At 28.6% G+C, this 21,495-nt stretch overlaps 2 protein-coding genes across 7 annotated transcripts; both read right to left on the reverse strand.

The window, feature by feature from the left end:
• Positions 1–357: 357 nt before the first annotated feature.
• Positions 358–847, reverse strand: LOC111832370. Its single transcript, XM_023788681.1, has 2 exons — positions 745–847; positions 358–485 (listed from the first exon to the last, which is right to left on the reverse strand). The coding sequence occupies exons 1-2, from the start codon at positions 845–847 to the stop codon at positions 358–360; spliced, it is 231 nt and encodes a 76-aa protein (XP_023644449.1).
• A 13,794-nt stretch (positions 848–14,641) lies between these two features.
• Positions 14,642–20,588, reverse strand: LOC111832650. Of its 6 annotated transcripts, none has more exons than XM_023790200.1 (4): positions 20,474–20,588; positions 19,112–19,186; positions 18,940–19,028; positions 14,642–15,068 (listed from the first exon to the last, which is right to left on the reverse strand). In XM_023790200.1, exons 2-4 carry the CDS (start codon positions 19,129–19,131, stop codon positions 14,734–14,736), a joined length of 444 nt encoding a protein of 147 aa, XP_023645968.1. In that variant the 5' UTR covers positions 19,132–19,186; positions 20,474–20,588; the 3' UTR covers positions 14,642–14,733. The 6 variants fall into 6 exon arrangements, 5 of the variants coding, with proteins under 5 accessions (XP_023645968.1, XP_023645970.1, XP_023645967.1 ...); XM_023790202.1 differs by having other exon boundaries at positions 14,642–15,053; positions 19,112–19,835; XM_023790199.1 differs by having other exon boundaries at positions 19,112–19,835.
• Between the last annotated feature and the right edge of the window lie 907 nt (positions 20,589–21,495).

The raw sequence follows: 21,495 nt of genomic DNA on the forward strand, positions 1-21,495 counted from the left end.
GAGGATACGAAGCCGAACATATTAAGACTCTAGACTATAGTCTTACTCTTATGTTTACTAATCATTGATATTGTAAACAATATTACATTCTAGAAATTAGCTAAAATGGCACTAGTTTTTGTTTTTCACAAAACAAAAAAAAGAATACACAATATACTAAATCAAAGAATTTTTTTAATATTCATTATATTTTTACAATTAAAAATAGACGTGTGATAAACAAAACTTTGTTATTTATAAATCTCTTGATATTACATTTGGTTATATATATCAGAGCCACAAGGAAATAATATACATATGTAACCCATATTATTCCTATGCTCAAAGCCTTGTAGTGATGCGTTTCGTTAGTCATGATCATTTGCTTGGTTTAGGTACACAACTATGTGCACATCCAGGAGCATGGTTTGAATTACTCCCTCCTGCGGCAATCTTGATCTCGTTGAAGACCTTTTGATCCCAAACCCCATTTTCTATTTCATTCCCTAGAAAGAAAGCAACAATAAGCTAATCAGTTTTGAGTTTAAGGAAAAAAAACTGATAAGATCATAGGAAGAAGAAATATTTTTTTTCTTTTTTTTTTCTTTCATTTTCTACTAAAATCTAAATTCAAATATACATAATTTAAAAACGTCTTAATTTAAATATATAATTTACAAAACATGGAAATCAAAATCAGAAGATCAAATTGTACAAAACAAAACTGAATATTTTGTACTACAACCATATCGAGTCAATACTTACTTGGACTGTGAGATCTATATTGTACTCGAGCCAATACTGTGTTTAGTGATCCAGAGAATAGGATAAAACTCAAACTTAGTATGCAAACCACGATTTTGTACATGTTTTTTGGTTGAAGTATAGGTAATGGATGTAGTAGATTTGTGCATATATATATATAAACGAAACCATGTTACGCGTTCATCATTTTACATTTTTGGTCAAACACATGATTTCAATATTTCCTCGACAGCGTATTTGACTCTTGAAAATGTATAAGATATTTCTGAATTGGTCCAACTTAATTGATATGTTCTAGTTTCAGTGAGCATAGTTTAAAAGTAAAAGCTTTCGTAATTGAATAAAATAGCAAAAACTTGGAAAACTTAGTTTGGGGATATATAAAGATCCCACTTGAATATAAATTGGAGAAAATATCTAAGATCCTGTCTTGTCAACCCAAATTATTTTGTAGGTAGTAAGACTTGAATGATTTACATGTGAACCCAAAATTATCATAAAATATAAGACTAGGATAAATACGTGTGAGACCAATTTTATATTTGCAACTCGATTAGTACATTTTAATAAAGAAAACTTGGTCATTAGTTTTCTGCAGTGTTTTAAAATCGATATATGTGATTGGTTAGGGAGAGTTTAGTCACTGGACAAGACAAAGGTTCATACAAAAAATAACAATTATCTCACTAATCATACAAAATTCATAACTACAAAAAAAAGAAAAAAAAAACATTTCTTAATAAAGAGAGTGAAAAAAAAAACCACCAAATTGTTCCAAGCGCTAAATGCCTAAAATATACCAGTCCTGGGCAATCGGGAACCAATCGGGTTTTGGGTCAGGTAATTTCGGTGGCGGGTGAATCGGTATAAAGCATATAGATCCTAATTGGTATTTTACAAAAATTCAGATCGATTCGGTTAGTAACTGGCCGGGTTCAGGTCGGTTTTCTTCTCCAATACAAAATCCGATTGATACCAAAAAGTTTTTGGGTTATGAACGGTTGGTTATGTTTAATAACCAAATTATTCAAATAACCGATTAATACCCGAGATAATCGATTAAAATTAGAAATAAACAATGAAATAACCTAAATAACCGAGTAAATAACGTAAATAACCGATACGCAAAACAAGAACTTAAGAAATAATCCATAGTTTAATGATAACATAAGTTTAAGAACAACCTAACACATCATCGGATTAGATAATTTAGAAAGATTAGGGATGACCTTGTGATTGAATTGGTATACACTATACATATAGAGGAATCATTGCTTAGTAGGTCGGATATATAACCATTGTTTAAAACCTGTAAATTTCAATTAGAATAAAAAAACTTTATTTATTTAGTTTTTATATAAAAATATTTCGTTTATTTAAATTTTGGTAAATTCATACACACATTCTCAAACCAAAAAAATCCAATTTTACCATTACTATCTAACTCAATTATTAATTTTTAAAATATGTGTCAATAATTTTACATTTTATTTCATAAAAACTAATATTTAACTCAAAAAGTAATTTTTATTATTGATATATTGTTTTACTAATATTATTTATTTATAATGTAAAAATAAAAATAAAATATTAAAACACAAAAATTACTTTAGTATTATTGAAGAAGATTAATTTTATTGAGCAAAACTGAATTGAAATAACCTAAGAGAATTTATAATGAATATAGATTTATTAATTTGTAAGCAAAATTCCACAGGAGTAGATTGGGTTTGTTTAATTTTTGTAATGAATATAAATTTATAAATTTTTGTAAGCAAAACTGAGTTTGGTTTTGTTTACAAATTAATAAATCTATATTCATTACAAATCTTGTTATGTTATTTCAATTTAAATTTACTTACAAAATTTTATCTTCTTCAATAATACTATTAATCTTTGTATTTTAAGATTTTATTTTTATTTTTTATTCTATAAATAATATATATATATATATATAATAGCAAACTCACTTTTTGTTTACTGCTAATGTCTTCTTTTGAATCTAACGGTCCAGATTTGTTTTTCATTTGATCTAAGGGTCACTGTTTATTCTCAAAAATATATAAAAGCCAAAATGGTGTCTTTCTAAAAGGATGTGTCTTTTAAAATATGTGTCTTTTTAAAATGATGTGTCTTTTTACTAAAACCTTTTTCTAAAGTTGTGTCTTGTCTTTGAACCGCTGGAATTTAATCAATGCAATATTTCACATTCACCCTCTTCGTTCCAAATATAAATATTCTACATCTTTTTGTTTATTGCTGATGTCATCTTGTAAATATAACGGTTCAGATCGTTTTTCTTTTTCATTTGATCTAAGGGTCACTGTTTAATCTCATAAATATATAAAAGCCAAAAAATGTGTCTTTTTTAAATCAATGGGTGTGACGAACGTTTGCAACCGTTTGTTTAATAGTAACTATTCATTGGTTAATCAAATAACCATACACTCAAGGGTTGTATTGGTTAATAAATTCATGCACTTGTCTGGTCAGCTGTCTCTGTTTAACATGAAAAAGTGGCTGTAACTTTGATTATTTTAGATTATAGTATATTTGTGGGTTTTACGTTTGCTGATAATCAGTATTCTTATAGCTTTGATGGCTGTGAAAATTACTCTCCGGTTCTGTAAATGGGCAAACCCTAAGTGCTTTGGTAAGTTACCTCCGGGTTCAATGAGGTTTCCGGTGATTAGAGAGACTGTTGAGTTCTTCATTAACATTTTTGACATCATTAACAAATATAAATTGTTACATGCGATAGCCAAAACAATCTCATATGTAAGATTAAAACGATGACATCAGCAATCACAAAAAATGGATTTATTAAACATATCATGCATGTAATATCTTCCTCGCATTGTAAACTTTCACCAACAACACATGTCTTTCTTTGTAACATTGCTTAGTAGGTCTGATATATAACCAGGGCCCAGTGGATATAAGTTATAATCCAAACCCGGACCAAAGTCCATTTTTACCTTGAAGTCTAAGCCTAATCGGATATTTTTGCTGGATCCGAGACCGTACGGATACCGCTTTTATCGGTTCAAAACCAGTTCGGTTCTTCGGTATCAGATTTTATGCCCAGGGCTACACCAGAGCAATTAGCTAACATAAATGGTCCAACCTTGAAATATTGATCCACAATGAACTAAGAACTAAAATTTTGTAGCCTTCTTATAAAACGGTCATGGAGTCTAAAACAACTAAGGAACTAAGAATATGGATGTTGGAATCATTAAGATGAAATCATCCAAATACGATAAGTTGATAAAATAGCTGTGTTATTTATAAAATTTTGAAGCCCTCATGAAATTCACAAATTTTTTGATTAGTCATGGGCAAAAAGCCCGAACCCGAAACCTGAATCTGAACCTGATCCGAGAAGCCCATACAACCCAATATAAGGATATATCAGATCGAGTTTAATTATTAAAAATTTCGGATTTGAATTCGGGTTCAAATAAAGCCCGAAACCCCAAAAAAATGCCTGAAACTCGATTCTATACATAAATGTCAATATAATATACGTCTCTCACTCAATATACCCAAAGTTTTATTTGATTTAAGTTGTGATGAGGCGTTTTGAAGTTTCTTTTATAGATGTTCATTCATATTTTTGTTTTGTTTTATCACTTTACAAAGTTTGAAATCCTTTCAGAATATTCGATTAAACTCCAATGTTACAAGGTAATATAAGTTCAGTTATTGCTCATGGACTTGTTACATTGCTGACTTTTGGTTGTGATTTATTAAACATCTCAATCAACAAGAACTGGAACTTAAGGATGGAGCAAAGAGCCAAGAATGATTGAACTTGGTCATATACTTGTTCGGATTTGGAGTATATCTTTTTTTTTAAACGTTCATGGACGTAGTGTTGCTTTGTTTCTATTTTTTTTTCTTTTTAACGTTCCTAAACTCCAATGCTATTTTCTACTATTTGCTTCTATTTGGATTATTATTTGGTGAGATTAGATTATAATTTATGCTTTTCTTAAAGATTTTATTTGTTAGTACGGTTATTAAGAATCCAAAACAAATCCGATCTAGAACCGAAATAGCCCGAACCAAACTCAAGCCCGGCCGAAAGTATATATATATACACCCGAATGGACTCTAAAGGTCTAAACCCAAAAACCTGAAAGCCCGAAAAGCCCGAACGGGCTCCCAAACTAGTTTTGAATGACATATAATTTCATGAATTCTCGTGCTACAGTCAAGGTGAGATTCAACTCGGTTTGATAGCTTGACTTATTGATTTGTGATCGCACCAAAACTATTAATCATCTTAGGTTGATTTCTAACAAAAATATCAAATTATAGGCCAGCTACTTGATCGAAACTTGGTTTAAGCATAAATCGTTTTTTTTTATCCAATGAATTTTGGTTGATATTTGAACAGACTGATTTGGTCAACTATGGGCCTGGTTAAACTCAATGGGGAATGGAACCAAACAAGCATATACGAGCCCATCATATTGAATACATTTTCTATATTTAGATATAATAAAAGACCATTATTTTCTCTTACATGTGTATATTTAAACTAAATTTTAATCCGCGGTACACCGCAGGACAAACATTTAATTTGTACTTCCTATTTTAAAAAATTTACAGATTTTGTTCGAGTTCATTTTATTATTATTAAGATTATATATTATCAATTTTTACTAAATCATTTTGATTATACATGTCCTATATCGTTGTTGTTAAAAAATAGTAAAATAAAGATTTTTACCCGTATTGAAGTATGAAATTAATAATTTTTATTATTAATATCAATTCAAACTCGTCCAGTTTTACAACTCGTCCCATCATATAATCCATTGAAAACATATTACAACCCGTCATGTCATATAATCGTCGAAAAATTTAAGTCATGTTTAGCAAGTTCAGGAATACTTCAATTTAGAGTTAAAATAATAATAACACTTAAATTTTTATTTTTTAAAAAACATTTAAAATTTATTTATATGTAGTTAACAACTCTACTCGTCTTACAACCCGTCATGTCTTACAATAATGTTTCGTCATATAATCGCGGTAAAATCAAACCATGTTTAAAATATGGCAGCTCAATAATTCGTTAGTTTAAATTTGGTGTAGAGTGAAAATGTTAATAACACTTAAACTTTTTAAATGTTCTAAAATATTTATAATATCTAAAACTTTATAATATTAATAATACTTCCTACCTTTTAGAGAGTTTAAATATTTAGAATATTTGGACGCATAAAAATTCAGCTTCCAGCTCATTCGTATTTGGAAACATATGGTCTTATTTATAAAAGTTATGAACCAATGTCAAAAAAATTGTAACCCTGATTTGGACGTTAAACATATGAATTTTTTTTTTGTAATATACATCAAAAAGTTAAATTGCAACATATGCGAAAAAACTTTTGTATTTTTATTACGGAGATTCTCAAAAATATCATGCTTTTATGTTTTTGGGTCACAAATACCATGAGGCCCAATGAATTCCATCTCTAACATTTTTCATTAAACAATCTGACTAAATTACCCCTCACATTTTCACACAAAAACAAACACATCACTCACATATCTCTCGATCGTTGATCGTTGTCGGTTAAATTTGACCTTGCCGTCGCCGGATTCTCTTCAAATCGACATCGAATCGCCAGTTTCTTGTCGATATCGACGACCTCGCCGTCGCCGGATAATCACTATCGCCGTTTCAACTTCTTCTTCATGAAACAACGATTCTTCTTCCCTTATATATATGTCATGGTGAGCTTGCATCTTCGCCTCGCCTCATTGCATTGTCTCGTTGCCTCACTGTAATATTTGAATCGATTCAACTCACTACTCGTGTTCTATTGTAGAGTATAATCGATTTCACTCAGGGAGTTGGATTTGTGCTAAACAATGCTAGAGTTAGGTTTTCGTGAATTGCAGTAAAGAATACTAAATTTTGTGCTATTCTAGTTTGTGATAAATAATGAGAATGCTAGAGTATGATTTGTTATAAAGAATACTAGAGTTTTGTTTTTGTGAATGGCAGCCTGAGAACTTGTGTCTATGAGTATAAGTGATCTACTAAAACCGTTCCCTTGAATTTTCTCTTTACTAATGTACCATCAACATCAATCATTCTTCTCATCATCGAATGAAATTCTTAGTTTCTTCCAAACATTTTTGTTTCCACTAATAATTGCCTGAAGGAATATACTGCATCTTTGTACCAAAGCAAGCCATCTTTACAATAATCACGTTAAAGTTCAACTATAGTATCTCCAATTGAAGCTTTAAAAGCAATCACTACAATCGTTTCTCAAAAATGGTCACATATTCAACATGAAGTTTTAAAAGAAGTGATAATGGTCATAGACCTTCGAAAACATCGTTTTCCTCATAACGCCAAATAAGAGCAGTCTCCATAGCTTCATTATTCATGTCTTGAAGCTTTGCTTCTGTTGAGTTTTCTCCAAGGGAACGCATCTCTATCCCCATTTCTATAGTAGTACAACTTAAAACAAGGATTGGAAAAAGTGAGTCAAATTAATGTCGCTCTATAAACCTTGAATAGAACAATTCAATTTATAGAACTCAAAGCAAAAAAAACAAGCAAGTCTCTGTACAGAAGCTTTCTACAGCTAGATCTCCATAATGAAATTAGAACGAAACATGGAACCAAGATCCAACTATAGAAAAATCATATTCATGAACAAAAACGTTTGAAGGAGTAAGAGGACAAGATAACAACGTACGGTCACCATCTTTTTCAATAAGCTTCCTCAAAATAAGAGATTTGATCGTCGGTGAGAACAAGTCAATTCAATTCACAAAACGATGATGCCAAAGGAAGACATAAGAAGGTAATGTTGGGGATTGACAATATCGAAGGGAGAAAAAGACAGTCATGCCAGAGGAAGACGATCTTAGACTAAAGATGAAATTGACGATGTTAGAGGAAGACGGTGACGACAGAGCCACCAGAGATGATGGAGCCACCGGAGATGACGGAGACGACTGAGATGATGGAAACACCGGAGATGGCGGAGACGTCGTTGTAGCTAGAACAAAACCGCTAGAACTCGCCGGAAACAATAATGTCGAGTACTGACAGAGATGAGACGAATTATCCGGATCGATAAACACATAAAATTCACTTATTTATAACAGAGGGACATAATAGTCTTTTTAATTATTAATTAATAGTATTATATCAAAATGAAGGAGTGTATGCTATTTAAGGAACTAAAACTTTTTTAATGGTATCCTAGGGTATTTCTTTTTTTTATTATACATATGTATTATGTAATAAAATAAACTAAAAACATATAAGATCATATAAAGATATTGGATAAATATTTGAGAGAAATTGAAAAATAATAAAATTATATTTTGTATTTATTATGGAGAGTTTTTAGGAAGTTTGTTAATTGTGATCATTTTAATATTTTTAAATAGAGTAATTAATGCCAATGGAATAGCCTTGTAAATAACTTCCAACTCCAAGGTTTTTCAAAAAAATACTGCAAAAATGTTAATATAGATTGAAATGAGTTGTTTCAATGTTGTCAAAAAAGGAATTGTTTCAATTTTTCTAATTTTTTACAATTACACTAGATTTGAACCCGCGGTACACCGCGGGGTAAAATTTTTTTATTTACTTTTAAATTTAATATTTCTGATATGCTGCATTTTTTATTTTAAAATTATTAAAATTACATAATATCAAACTTAATTAAATTAGTGTTATTTGATATGTTTTATATTAATATTATTAAAAATAGTATAATGAAGGTAAAACCTGTTTTGAAGTATAAAATTTAAACTCGTCCCGTCATATAACCCGTCACACAACCCGTCATACAACCCGTGTAAAAATGTTATTTCTAAAACAAACACAATTTGTTTTAATATCAAGAGTATATCACAAACCCCGTCATACAATCCGTTTTGTAATAATTGTTTTCATCGGTATTTCACATAACAACTAATAATCATTTGCAAATCAAGCGTATATCTTATTCAATAAGACCGATGTGCGAGGACAGACAACCCTCTTTTAAAAACTTAAATATTAAAATTTTCTCAAATAAAATACCTGATTATACCGAATAAAACTTCTAAATTTGGACGCCTGAGAAATAAAGTTTTTTGTTCTTTCGTAACTCGAAATATATTAGTCTTATTTATAATGGTTCCGAATCATTGTCTAATTATTAGAGATATTAAATATTGGAACATATTAAATATTGATTGTTATAAATTGTTAGAGAAAGTAATTAAATATTTTTTTGCATTATTTCTTTCAAAAGATTAAATGCATCAAGAGTAATAAATGTTAGCTATAGTACTTTTTCCAAAACGTGTTGCAAAAATATTATAGAAGATTGTATTTTTTTTGCAGTAAGTGTTACAAAAATACTATAGTAGATTAAGATTTTCCATTTTATTAAGATTTTATTTATCAATTATTTCTGATTTTATATATTGTTAAATCAGTGATTATACATATTATAAACTTTTTATCGTTTTATACTATTTCATCCAAAAAATGTTTTTTTTTACCTTTTTGAAAATTTGAAATTGATTATGGATATTTTCAAATATAATTATTAAATAATAGTGTAAATATAGGTATTAATGTTTACAAAACTGTTAAATGAAATCTCAAACTTAGATGTTAACTAATATTATTTTATCGTAAGGAAATGTAAGGTGATGAAAAGATCATCACATATCTTTGGAGGCTACATTATATATACTAGGTTTAAACCTGCGGTGTATTAATTTATATTATGTATTATAGTTTTTATTTACAAAGTTGTGTGTTGTATCATATGTGTTTATATTTTAGAATAGAATTTTAATATTATAATCAATGAAAGTTACAACTTATATGGTTTAATTTGTAGTTTTATTTCTCAAGTAAGTATGTTACAATTGAATTTCTTGGATGTGTAATTTCTTTTATTCAGAGGGGTTGGATGTGAAATTTTAGTTATACCTACATATGAAATGGTTGGCAAATTAAAATATCTTCTTCTATAATATGAAAAGTTGATATACTTTTTCATAATTCATAATATATATAATATGTAGTATTCTGGTGGTTAAAATCTAGGCGGAAAAGAGAAATTGTTAAACTCATGGTATACTACCGTAGATCAGAACTGTTGCAGAAATCTCTACTCACTCTTAATATCACCATTGTCACAATAAGTTTTAGTAGGTATTATCTTTAGTAGTTTTCAATACACTATCTTTCACTCCTTGCTTAAAATGATTTGCATTGTGACAAGAAGTTTTAGTAGGTATTATCTTTTGATGTCAATACATTAGTACTAGCCAAGAGTTTCTACAACACAAGGCTGACCAGCAACGTGGTTATGATTATAAGTAGTCGTAGCTACTCGTTGGATGACTTAACGAGGGTTCAGTGGCAAGCACGGTTTCCTGAATTGCGACTACCTAGTTATCTGGAGGATCCGAGTTTTACTCTGACAATCCCCGAAGATGAAGACGAGACCCAACAGTAATGCATTTCAGTTTCTTTTCAAACTTAAATATTTTTATAATTTTTAGGTTGTTTGTTTGTATCAACACTTTGTTTGTATTACATTGATGTTTCTATTTATAATTATCAGTTTTTTTCATAGTTTCAAATTTTTTTTTAAAAAAATTAATAATAGATGAAAAAAAAATAATTAATAATAATTTATAATCGATTTATAAATGAGTTATTTAATTTAATATTTGAAGGAATCTGGAGTTAAAAAATTCGTAGGAAATTGGAATGAATAGATTTTTCGTAGGAAAATAGAAGAAAAATATTTGTTAGGAAATTAGAAGCAAAACGTTTCCTACGCCTTATTTGAAGGAAAACGGTCAGAAATACCTTTTGCCTTTCCTACGAAAATACCTACAAAAATTCATTCGGCGCTTTTTTGGTAGGAAATTTCCTACCAATATTTTACCATCTATGATTTCCTACGAGTGATTTCCTACCATTTTAGTTGTAGGGATTTTGTAAGAAACATATGTTTCCTACCATTTTTTCACGCAACTGCTTTAGGAAATTGAATTTTTTCTTGTAGTGTTTGGTTTAGATTACATTTTTCAACAATTTTGAATTTTATCAGAGAGTATGATTTTTTCTTTAACCCACTCTATTATATGATCCAAAAGTTTGTTACGATTTTTTTTAGTTTATTTGATGTATTATAGTTAAAAAAAATATATATATATATATTGTATATATACAATTTTTTTTATTATGCAACTGCATGAACATAAAATTTAGAGCATTTTTTAATATTTTTTCTTTTGTCAACCACATATTAATTAAACAAGTATTCCATGATTGTTCAGATTTGTTTTGTTTATAATTAATTGCAGTTTTTGTTAAAATATTATTTCTATCTTAATTTTCTAATTGTGGTGAATATTTCATCATATGTATATTAAAACTTGTGGGTAAAGATAGTACTAAGCCACTATTCAGTATGTAAATAGGATTTATAAGCATTTCTAAATAGAGAAATCTGTTTATTATTAATAAGTCTGTATTTCATCACTTTTTGAGCATGCATTCATCATCTTTTCAGCATTATTCACTTGTTGATTTGCAACATATTGATCCCTTTCTGCATGTTTTACATACTTAGGTAGGTTTTATGCATATCATGCATGTTTTGCATACATTCTGCATATTTGGAGTGTTTCAGGTACATAGGAGACATGCAGAGCGAAGCAGAGGAACAAGCATTACTCGACATGCATATGATCGAGTGGGACGATCGAGTGAGAAGCAGAGATGCGTTGTAGAAACATACTTCACTCGACGGACGTGATCGAGTAGCGGATCGAGCGGGTGATCGAGTAGGGTGATCGAGTGAAACGAAGGAATGCTAAACAACAGTCACTCGACGTGGACACTCGAGTGACACGATCGAGCAAAGCAGAGAAGATGCTCACTCGAGATGCTCACTCGACCAACTTAGTCACAAAAACTTTTAAACCGCTTTTACGTTTTCGTTTTATGTTTTAAGTTTTTCCCAAACATTGTTATAAATAGATCTCATTTGGATTGCCCAGGGGATCGAGTTTTTATTAGGTTTTTGTTGTTAGCCACCAAACAGTCCAGAGAATTGTAATAATGATTTCTTTTGAGTTATTGATATTTTGCAATTAGTTCTTGAATCATTGTTGTTACTCTTCCTGTCATCCTTATTATTATGCATGTTTTGAACGATTCTTGTTTCATGATGTTTAACATGATTTCTGCGTCTGAGTAGTGTTAGGGTTCTTGAGGATGGTATATATTAGGTGGAGGATGTTAGTTTGCTAGAGTGTTTATGTTAGATTCGTTTTCTGCCAAGAGATTGGATTGACTAGTATTAGAAGTTCATTGTCTAGGGATTAGTATGTTTGCAGTTTGATAAACACTCGAAGTAGATTAGCATACTCCACCTACATCAATAACCTCATCCTCAGGATCTTCTATCCATTTGTGCTTTCTGTTTAATTCTCTTGTTATTTACTTGTTCTGCTTTGTTTTCTTGCCAGTATCAATAATCGTTACGTTTTAGCTTATGCATGGTAGTCTATGTTTTACATCCTTACATTTATCGCATGTTTAAGATGTTCACTTAGGATCACTGAAAACCAAAAATCATTTATGCTATGCTTGACTTAATCATTTCTGATATATCTTGATTGCTAGCATCACACCTGATTGGATTGATACCTATTGTACTGCAATGACATGATAGTACTCTAGGGTAATTGATAGAAAAATCCTAGTATCAATTATGATTTAAGATCTTAAAATTAGCATCTTTTTTTGTCTGCAATTTGATTTTATTTCACATGCCCAAATTAGTAATGCTTCTAAAAAGACAAGCACCAACTCGACTCGAACTCTACGTGTCATCAGTTGAAACAACAAAAGGTATATATATACATATATTTACTATATCGTGATATACATTGTATATTTTATTTAATATAAAATTAAAATAGAAATTAAGATGTACTAGTTTGTTACCTAACCATATATCTCATATGTAATTTTTATTGATTATTGGTAATTTCATAATTGTAACAACTAAAAAGATAACATAAACAAATTTCATATAAATTGTTAATAGGTAACATAAATAAATAAATAAAAAAGAACCAAAAGAAACAAAAAGTTTTCTCACTATGGAAAAAAAAAACTTTACTTTTTGTACACTAATTTTTGATTTTTTTTTCTTTCAAAAAGGGCTTATTATTATTATCATTATTATTATTATTATTATTATTATTATTATTATTATTATTATTATTATTATTATTATTATTATTATTATTATTATTATTATTATTATTATTATTATTATTATTATTATTATTATTATTATTATTATTATTATTATTATTATTATTATTATTATTATTATTATTATTATTATTATTATTGACATCAAAAGGATTACTATTTAAAACTCAAAAATAAGAGAAAATACAATATTCAACAAAGACTTTAGTGTTTGGTTGGCATTCAGGCCTAAAATATCTCAGAATTCATTTATTATTTTAAATTATATTTATTCAGAAACATTTCTTATTTAATTTTTATATTGGTTATTTTTGTAGAGGATGTTAGAGAAGATGTTACATTGCTCTCTACAAATTCAAGATCTAAATTCCTAAGTTGGATGGAAAGCAATTCAATAGATGCTGAAGCAAGCAAGTTCAACTATGAAGAATTTGCAAGGGGATTTGTTTGGTGTAGTTAAGAAAATTAACCAATATAAAAATTAAATAAGAAATTTTTCTGAATAACCAATAAAAAAATTAAATAAGAAATTTTTCTGAATAACCAATAAAAAAATTAAATAAGAAAATTTTCTGAATAAATATTATTTAAATTAATAAATGAATTCTGAGATAATATACCTAATTCAAAAGGTAATCTAAGCATAGGGAAAGGTGTAGTATTATTTGATCTTCTTTTCCAAACAACCACTACATGAACAGAAAAACAAAAATTAGAGGATGATGAATAAGAGAAAGAACAAATATCAGTATCAAAACATAGTTCTGCGAACATGATAGAAAACTAAAGATTTTTTTTTAGTTATGGAGAGAGCATAGAAACCTTAGTATTTATAGTAGTAAACGACAATTTTTTCTAGGGTTTCAACATAAGAGGTGTTTTTTTAACGGGCTGTTTGACATAAGCCCATTTCCTCTAAACCCTAATTTGAAACATTATAAGTCATTTTTGGGTTACTATTATAATTTACTATTATAATTGTATAGTAAGTAGTACCTGTTTCTAAAATCTTCAACTTCAGATTTACGGTTCTATAATGCAATTTCAAATCATCGTTCTATAAGTTAATTGAAACATATATAGATTTCAAATATAGAATATCAGTTACTCTTTCTAGATACAGCATGAGTTGCATCTTTCTTTCGCCGGTATGGAAGTTTCGCAGGTCCCATTCTCTGTCTCTAAGCGTAACAATCTGAAAATTAAAAACAAAAACACAATTAATTAACACATCACTACATCAATACATCATATCTATATTAATTTTAACCTAAGCATACATGTTTTCTTACTTTAGGTTTAGCTGAAAGACTTCGTCGATAGCTTTAATAATGTTCAAACCATGTCTTTAATAAAAAACCTAAAGAGATGATTTTAATCTACTAAACAAAGCGAAAGAGATCGAAAAATTATAAAACTTATAAGTTTGTAATTATCACTAAATTGTTCGTGTTAATCTTAACAACTATTTAAATTTTATAAAGTTATTTAGTAACGAATATTGTATATTCTCATTTACTTGATTAAATATTATTTTTAACATTTTCGTCATTCTTTTAATTGGAAAGTTTTCTTATCAATAGCCTTGCGTATATGTTAAAAGTAGTTTTTGTTTTTAATAGTATGATTATATTAAAACGTAGAGGATATAACTTTTGCTATTCTTTGACTATTATTCGCTCATATTCTTATTTAATCATGCCATCTGATGAACCATCGTCGTTGCCTTGGTCGCTTCTTTGAAATTTTGATGGGTCTACTTCGATGGCTTCACGTTTGATCATGCCATTTGATGAACCATCATCATTGCCGTCGCCGCTTCTTTGAGATTTTGATGGGTCTACTTCGATGGCTTCACTTTTGATCATGCCATCTGATGAACCATCATCATTGCCTTGTTCGTTTCTTTGAGATTTTGATGGGTCTACTTCGATGGCTTCACGTTTGATCATGCCATCTGATGTACCATCATCAGCAATTGAATTTTCGGGGTCTAACTCTGTGACTCCTGCATTAGAAACGGCTGCCACCAATACAATGATGGATAATATCAAGAAGAGTATAAATGCTATATAAATGTGAATTTTTTTAAATGTAGGTGAAATATTAGAACTTCTAAGTGTCCGTGGAGCTTCTACAATCTACTTTGATCCGCCATATACTAAAGTTCAAGATTTTAGAAACATGTACAACTTACTGTACAATTATAATAGTAAATTATTAAAAATACAAGTAATCTAATATAACCTATTTCAGGTTGGCGTTCAACAGAGACAGTGATGATGAATTTTAATATTTCCAATAAATCGACAAATAAGAGATACTAGATTCGGACCAGCACATACGTGCGGGATTAATTTCAAAAATTAAGTTTACTATCATGTTTGCAATATATTACGTACATGCAATGTTATGTTTATAAACGTAATTATTAGAAATGTTTTCAAAATTCGTAATCCGAACTTGTACATGTTCAATATTTGTTTGTTTTTAATTTAGTATAGACAAAAACACGATAGGATTTGTTTTTTTATGAGTAAAGATAACTACATTAAAAATAGTAAAATAAAAGTGGTTTGTTTATTTCGGGACATGAACCCCATCTCGTCTTGTCCCTTTCTAGATATCTCATGTTTTTCCATCTCCGAACCATGGTTTAAAACTTTTAATTATAATTTATCCATTTGAGATCGTATATTTTATTCCAACAAATAGGAAATAGGTAAAAAAATCGAGACTTTTTTGAATATATTTTTATTTGGTATGATATTTATAGCATAAACATATATTGGTTTGCTTTGATCAAATTTGTGAATGTTTAAAGTAATTATCGCTTCACAATAAATTTTGGATCAATATTTGATCAAAACGGACCCAGATTGAGTGTGAACCAGTTTAGTAATCAGCTAAATTTCTATTAAACCCATAAACTATCAAACCGGATAAAAACAAAGAAAAAACCTTTAAAACTTCTCGGCCTACCTAGATGGCCAAAATATATTGGTCAGGCGGGTCAAAGTCGTCCACTATGCATGCTTTGCAACAGATAAAATAATTTTAATCCTCAAAAGATCTATTCAACATATTCTACATTAATGGTATGTCCACATATGTCTGCTTGGATTCGTATTACCCTAAATTTTTGTCTCCAATTGTATTAGAAAAAGTTTAGATAATGATTTTTATTTTCCGAATTATTGTTCTCTCCCCGTACCCGTTATTTCTTGTAGTCTATATTAATAAATAGTAGTTCCACATCTACCCTGCTTGAATTCACGTTACACAAAATTCTCATTACTTTGTGTTTTATTAGGAATAGCTTAGATAATGGTTTTAATTTTCTAAATTACTCGTTTCCTTTCCGTACCTGTTATTTCATGTGCCAATATTAGCTATTTAAATTTCAACTTCTTGTATAATACCAGTTATCTAATATTTAAAAATCAAAATTGAACTTAACTATCCAAATATCCACCTTTTTGTTTCCTAAGTTTTAATGTCTCCATCTAGTCTAGTAGTTATAGTATGGACTATGTACTAATTATATGTAATATTGAATTAACCTTTTCCGTTTAGTAGAACAAACAAAAAGAGTAGAACAAAACAAAATAAAGAATCTGAAGTTATCATGTTTTTTTTTCTCAATCACACATTTATTAATATATTATCATGGTTTCTTTATGTGTTTTGTTTTTAATTTTTATTTTTTTGTCTAAAGCTGCTGAAAATCTGGTTTGAATTATTTTCATAATATTAGTCTTGGAAATCATTAGGATTTGAGATTTTGAACTTAATGATTAATACCTATGATATTAAATCGATTTTTTTATATAAACACAAAATAAAGTTACATATTTTAAAGCTTGGTAAATGGTATGAAGTTTGTTTTATTGTTTTGTTATATTAGTTACGGATAATAGTAATTATATGGAGATTTAGATTTTTTTTATGATTTCCTATTTTCACGCTGGGGAATTTTATTAATTATGTGGCTCAATTACAAAAATTAAGCAAATAAAACTTGTAAAAACAAAAATTAAAGCAAATAGATTTTGTTTACGATTTCCTTTACAATTTGTTTTATAATTTAAAAATATTTTTTAAACATTACAAAGTATATTTAGTTTTTTTTATATATTAGTTATGGTTAACACTAATTGTGACTAAATTATATGTCAATTTGAGTTTTAAAAAGAATTAGGGGTTTTGATTTTATAACTAAAAGCAAATATACGATTTTATTAGGGTTTATTTTTGCAAAATATTTTTGGTATAATATGATAAGTCTAAACGGGCTGGCCCATCACATTGTATGAAAATAATGCATGTTAGGACATGCCCAGCTGGAGGTGAGAAATAATGTTGTGTTCAAGCGCGTTTCCTAAGTCCAATGCTAGAGCCAGCTAGCGGGCCTATATTTAAAAATAAAATGAAAAAGTAGTTTTATTTTACAAAAATAAATAATCAATTTTAAAGTTTAAATTAGTTTTTGTAATGAACTTTAAACTTTTGTAGATATACTAATTTCAATCATTAGTTTTCTTTACATTATCACATATCTTATTTTCACATTTTTATATATAATATATTTAATTTTATCAAATTTTTGTAGTCTCTAATATGTTAATGGCGTAATCCAAAGAGCTCACGGTCACTCTAAATTCCGGTTTACCTTTTCACCTTTCTAAAATGTAAAGTATGTTGTCTCGATAGTAACTTTTATGTATATATATATTTGTATATGAATGTCTAACTAAGGTTAATATATATTCTACATAGATATCCATCTAAATATAAAAGAAAATTGTTATATGTTATATTAACAATACTTTTGGTATGTTATATTAACAATCCTTTTGGTAACAAAAATAAAATATTTCAATGTTTGAATAATATTTGTTTTAATATAAGATTTGATCCGCGCATTTTCGACTACTTATCTTATGATCATTTAAACGAATCAATTTTACCGTCGCATGGCTTTAAAACAACATGGTTGAAAATATCATTCTCAAAATTAATTAATAGTTACTACAATTACTCTGAACAAAATAAAAATGTCTTAATTACAAGTCCAAGTAGCAAAGGTCTATTATGGAAGATATGTAAATTATACAATTTTTAAGTATACCCTTAATTAGATAGGTAAAATGAAAATTTACTTATTACCAAAACAGAAAATAAAATAAAAGCAATCTAGAGAATTATAATCTATATTGAATATTCGCAATCTAATCGGTTTAAAAAAAAAATGAAAATTTAATAAATATTAATACTCAAAATCGATTCATCTTCAAAATACAAACTTAAACACCTAATCTAAATATCCATGTAATTGTAAAATTAAAAATTTGGTATTAATACTTAGGATTTATTATTAGTAGTAATGCAAACAGTATTTACGGTTCCGGTGAAGCGTGTTTAATTCTCCTAGTTATTTTTTTAAAAGGAAACTTCGTAATCCACATGCCTTGCCGTCACTCTACCCGTTAATTTTTAGTCAAAATTAATAATATGATAACGATAACTCCAAAAGAATCAACAATATGACACACACACACACTTAGATAGGTACATATACAAAATATATTAGGTAAAAAATCATACCATGGCTTCTGTATACAAATATCACAAAAAGTTTCAAAACTATAGATATAGAACTAAATAACTATATGAAAAAAAAAAGTTAAATAAGTTAAGCTATTAATAAAACAGGAACCCTCAATTATTAGCACCCTTAAATTCTCTCAAACATGCGTCCACGTTCACATAGATTTCAAATACCAATCAAGTTTATAGTAACCCAAACAGTATTTATGGTTTGTGTATAATAATACACATGAAATTAAGGAATTATAAATCGAATTTAAAGAAAATAAAATAAAATAACGAACCCGTTTGAAAAGCAATTGTAACAAAACTTAATAGGACAATTCTTGATGGCCTTGCATGGTGCAACAAATTCCATAGTCTTCTGTCGACACTACAAAACAAAAACACAAAACATTATTATGATTTTACTACAAAACGAGATCAAACTCTTAAAGCACGAAACTAAAGTTTCACCTGGTGGTAGGATTTGCCATTTTTTAAATCATAGATATTACATCCAACGACTCTAACACAAGGATTGCTTTTACGCTTTGTCGCCAGAACAACATTAAACTATAGTGAAAAAATTGAACTTTCGGAAATAATCGAGATTAAAGACTCTCTAATCTACCATAGAGTGTCTAAATAATTAATTAAAAGAAGGAGATCCACGCAGATTAATGTAACTCTTACATTATTTTCTTCAGATTCAGTTCTCCAAATCTTCCTCATACATTTTTAATTAGTTCTTTAGACACTCTCTAAGAGCTTCTCCAACTCATCTCTATATTATCTTTATATTTGTCTCTAAAATAGAGTATAGAGGCAAATATGCTCCAACCTATTCTTACCTCTAAAATAGAGATTGCTATATTTTTCTCTATATATAGAGGAAAAAAATACAGTTTCTCTATATAGAGGAGCTAGTACATTGGAGTAAAACTTACTCTATTATACAGTTCCTCTATTTTAGAGGCAAAAATAGCAAAATACATCGGAGATGGTCTAATAGATTAGAGAGTCTCTAATCTCTATTATTCCCCAAAGTACAATTCTTTCACTATTGTGTAATGTTGTTATGGCGAGAAAGCGTAAAAGCAATCCTGGCGTTAGAGTCGTTGGACGTAGAATCTACTATTCAAAAATGGCAAATCCTGCCACCAGGTGGAACTTTAGTTTCGTGCTTTAAGACTTTGATCTTGTTTTATATTAGAACCATAATAATGTTTTGTAAGCTTACTTGATCAACATGGTTTATGTAGACTGATGCTTTCAATGAAGCTTTCATTATGTCTTCATAAATTACATCATAAATTTATCAAGTATTTATTAATTTATGACGTTAAAAATATTTATAAATTAAAAAATGATCAATGACAATATAATTAATATTTTTAAAAATTAGATTTATCACACATATATATACTTTAAGAAAATAAATCTGATAATAGATCCAAGTCGGATATGTATATCATGTATTGCAAAAATCAAAAGATTTCGATCTAGACCCAGAACTTTCAAATATCATCTTTCTGATTGGATAGTCATAGATCTCGGATAATTTCAACCTCAAAAGATGATATCATTTATCCAGTGATTTTTTATGATGCTTTATAAGAACCTTAGATGATTTTTACCACAAATGAACTCTTTTATCTTTTCACTAAAAACTCATGAGACAAAGTATAAAAATCAAGCAATCAAACAATTAACAAGACCATGAACAAGTATTTAGTAATATAGAAAACCAAAACGTTATGCAAATATTTAAAAAATTCAAATAAAATCAAATGTATGTAAAAGATCTCAAGCTATGTATGTTTTATCAGGACATACCTTTTGCAATAGAATCTAGTCGGGTTCGAAGTTTCTTCACTGATGTGGTCGAGTAATCCCAAATTTTCATGGGGTTGTTTTTGCTATGTTTTGTAGTAAGAAACAATACGGCGGAGATGATGAAGACATTAAAAACTGTGAGTATGATCCTTTTATAGGCCAAGTTAACCTAGGTAACATGCCAAACGACGTCGAATATAATTATTTATACGACGACGTTTGGCCTGATTCAATTTTATGTTGCTAAGGTTAACTTTTAATACTAGAAGATCAATACGACGTCGAACACAAGTTTATCTAATGGTGTACTTTATTTATACGATGTCGTTGGGTATTTTTTCAATTTTTATCTTGTGAAACGTAATATTTTTGTTTCATCAAGAGTAATTCACAATTTTTTTGTATCAATATATCTATAGCCGGTTAGTTTGTCCATAAGCTTTTACATACATTATTGTAGCTTCTCTCTTAAACAAAAATCCTGAATCAAACATAATTAAAAAAGAAAAAAAAATGACATTCAAAACTTGATTTCAAAGTGGGTGGTCATTTAGTGTAAGAAAAAAATAACTAAAATTCTATAATTAAAGTTGCTTTACAAATGTTAATTTTTTCACATGTCCCCGAAGAGCCAATATGCATTTTATAGTTTGGATAGATGGATTTTTTCTTGTTTATAAATGCACTTATCATCTTATTTAATGGCAATTGAGGTTAAGTGGAACTCATATACAAAGAAGCAACAAGGGGTTTATCCTGTAACAACTACACCTACAAGTCTACAATACTAGATTCCAAAAAAAAACAAATCATTCACTTTGAACAATATACTCAGCACTGAGAGATATTATATCAAACCCCATACTGATGTAACACAACAATTTGAAATTGTTCATATGTGGTAAAAATCATCTAGTGTTCATATAAATAGACAAACGAAAACTGTCGTTCATTTTTAACCGAATTTGATTCTCATATTTGTAAAATCAGAAGTATTTCTTTTTCTTTTGGAATTTATACAT

Source organism: Capsella rubella, unplaced genomic scaffold, assembly GCF_000375325.1.
Source record: "Capsella rubella cultivar Monte Gargano unplaced genomic scaffold, Caprub1_0 scaffold_1, whole genome shotgun sequence".
Taxonomy (NCBI): Eukaryota; Viridiplantae; Streptophyta; class Magnoliopsida; order Brassicales; family Brassicaceae; genus Capsella; species Capsella rubella.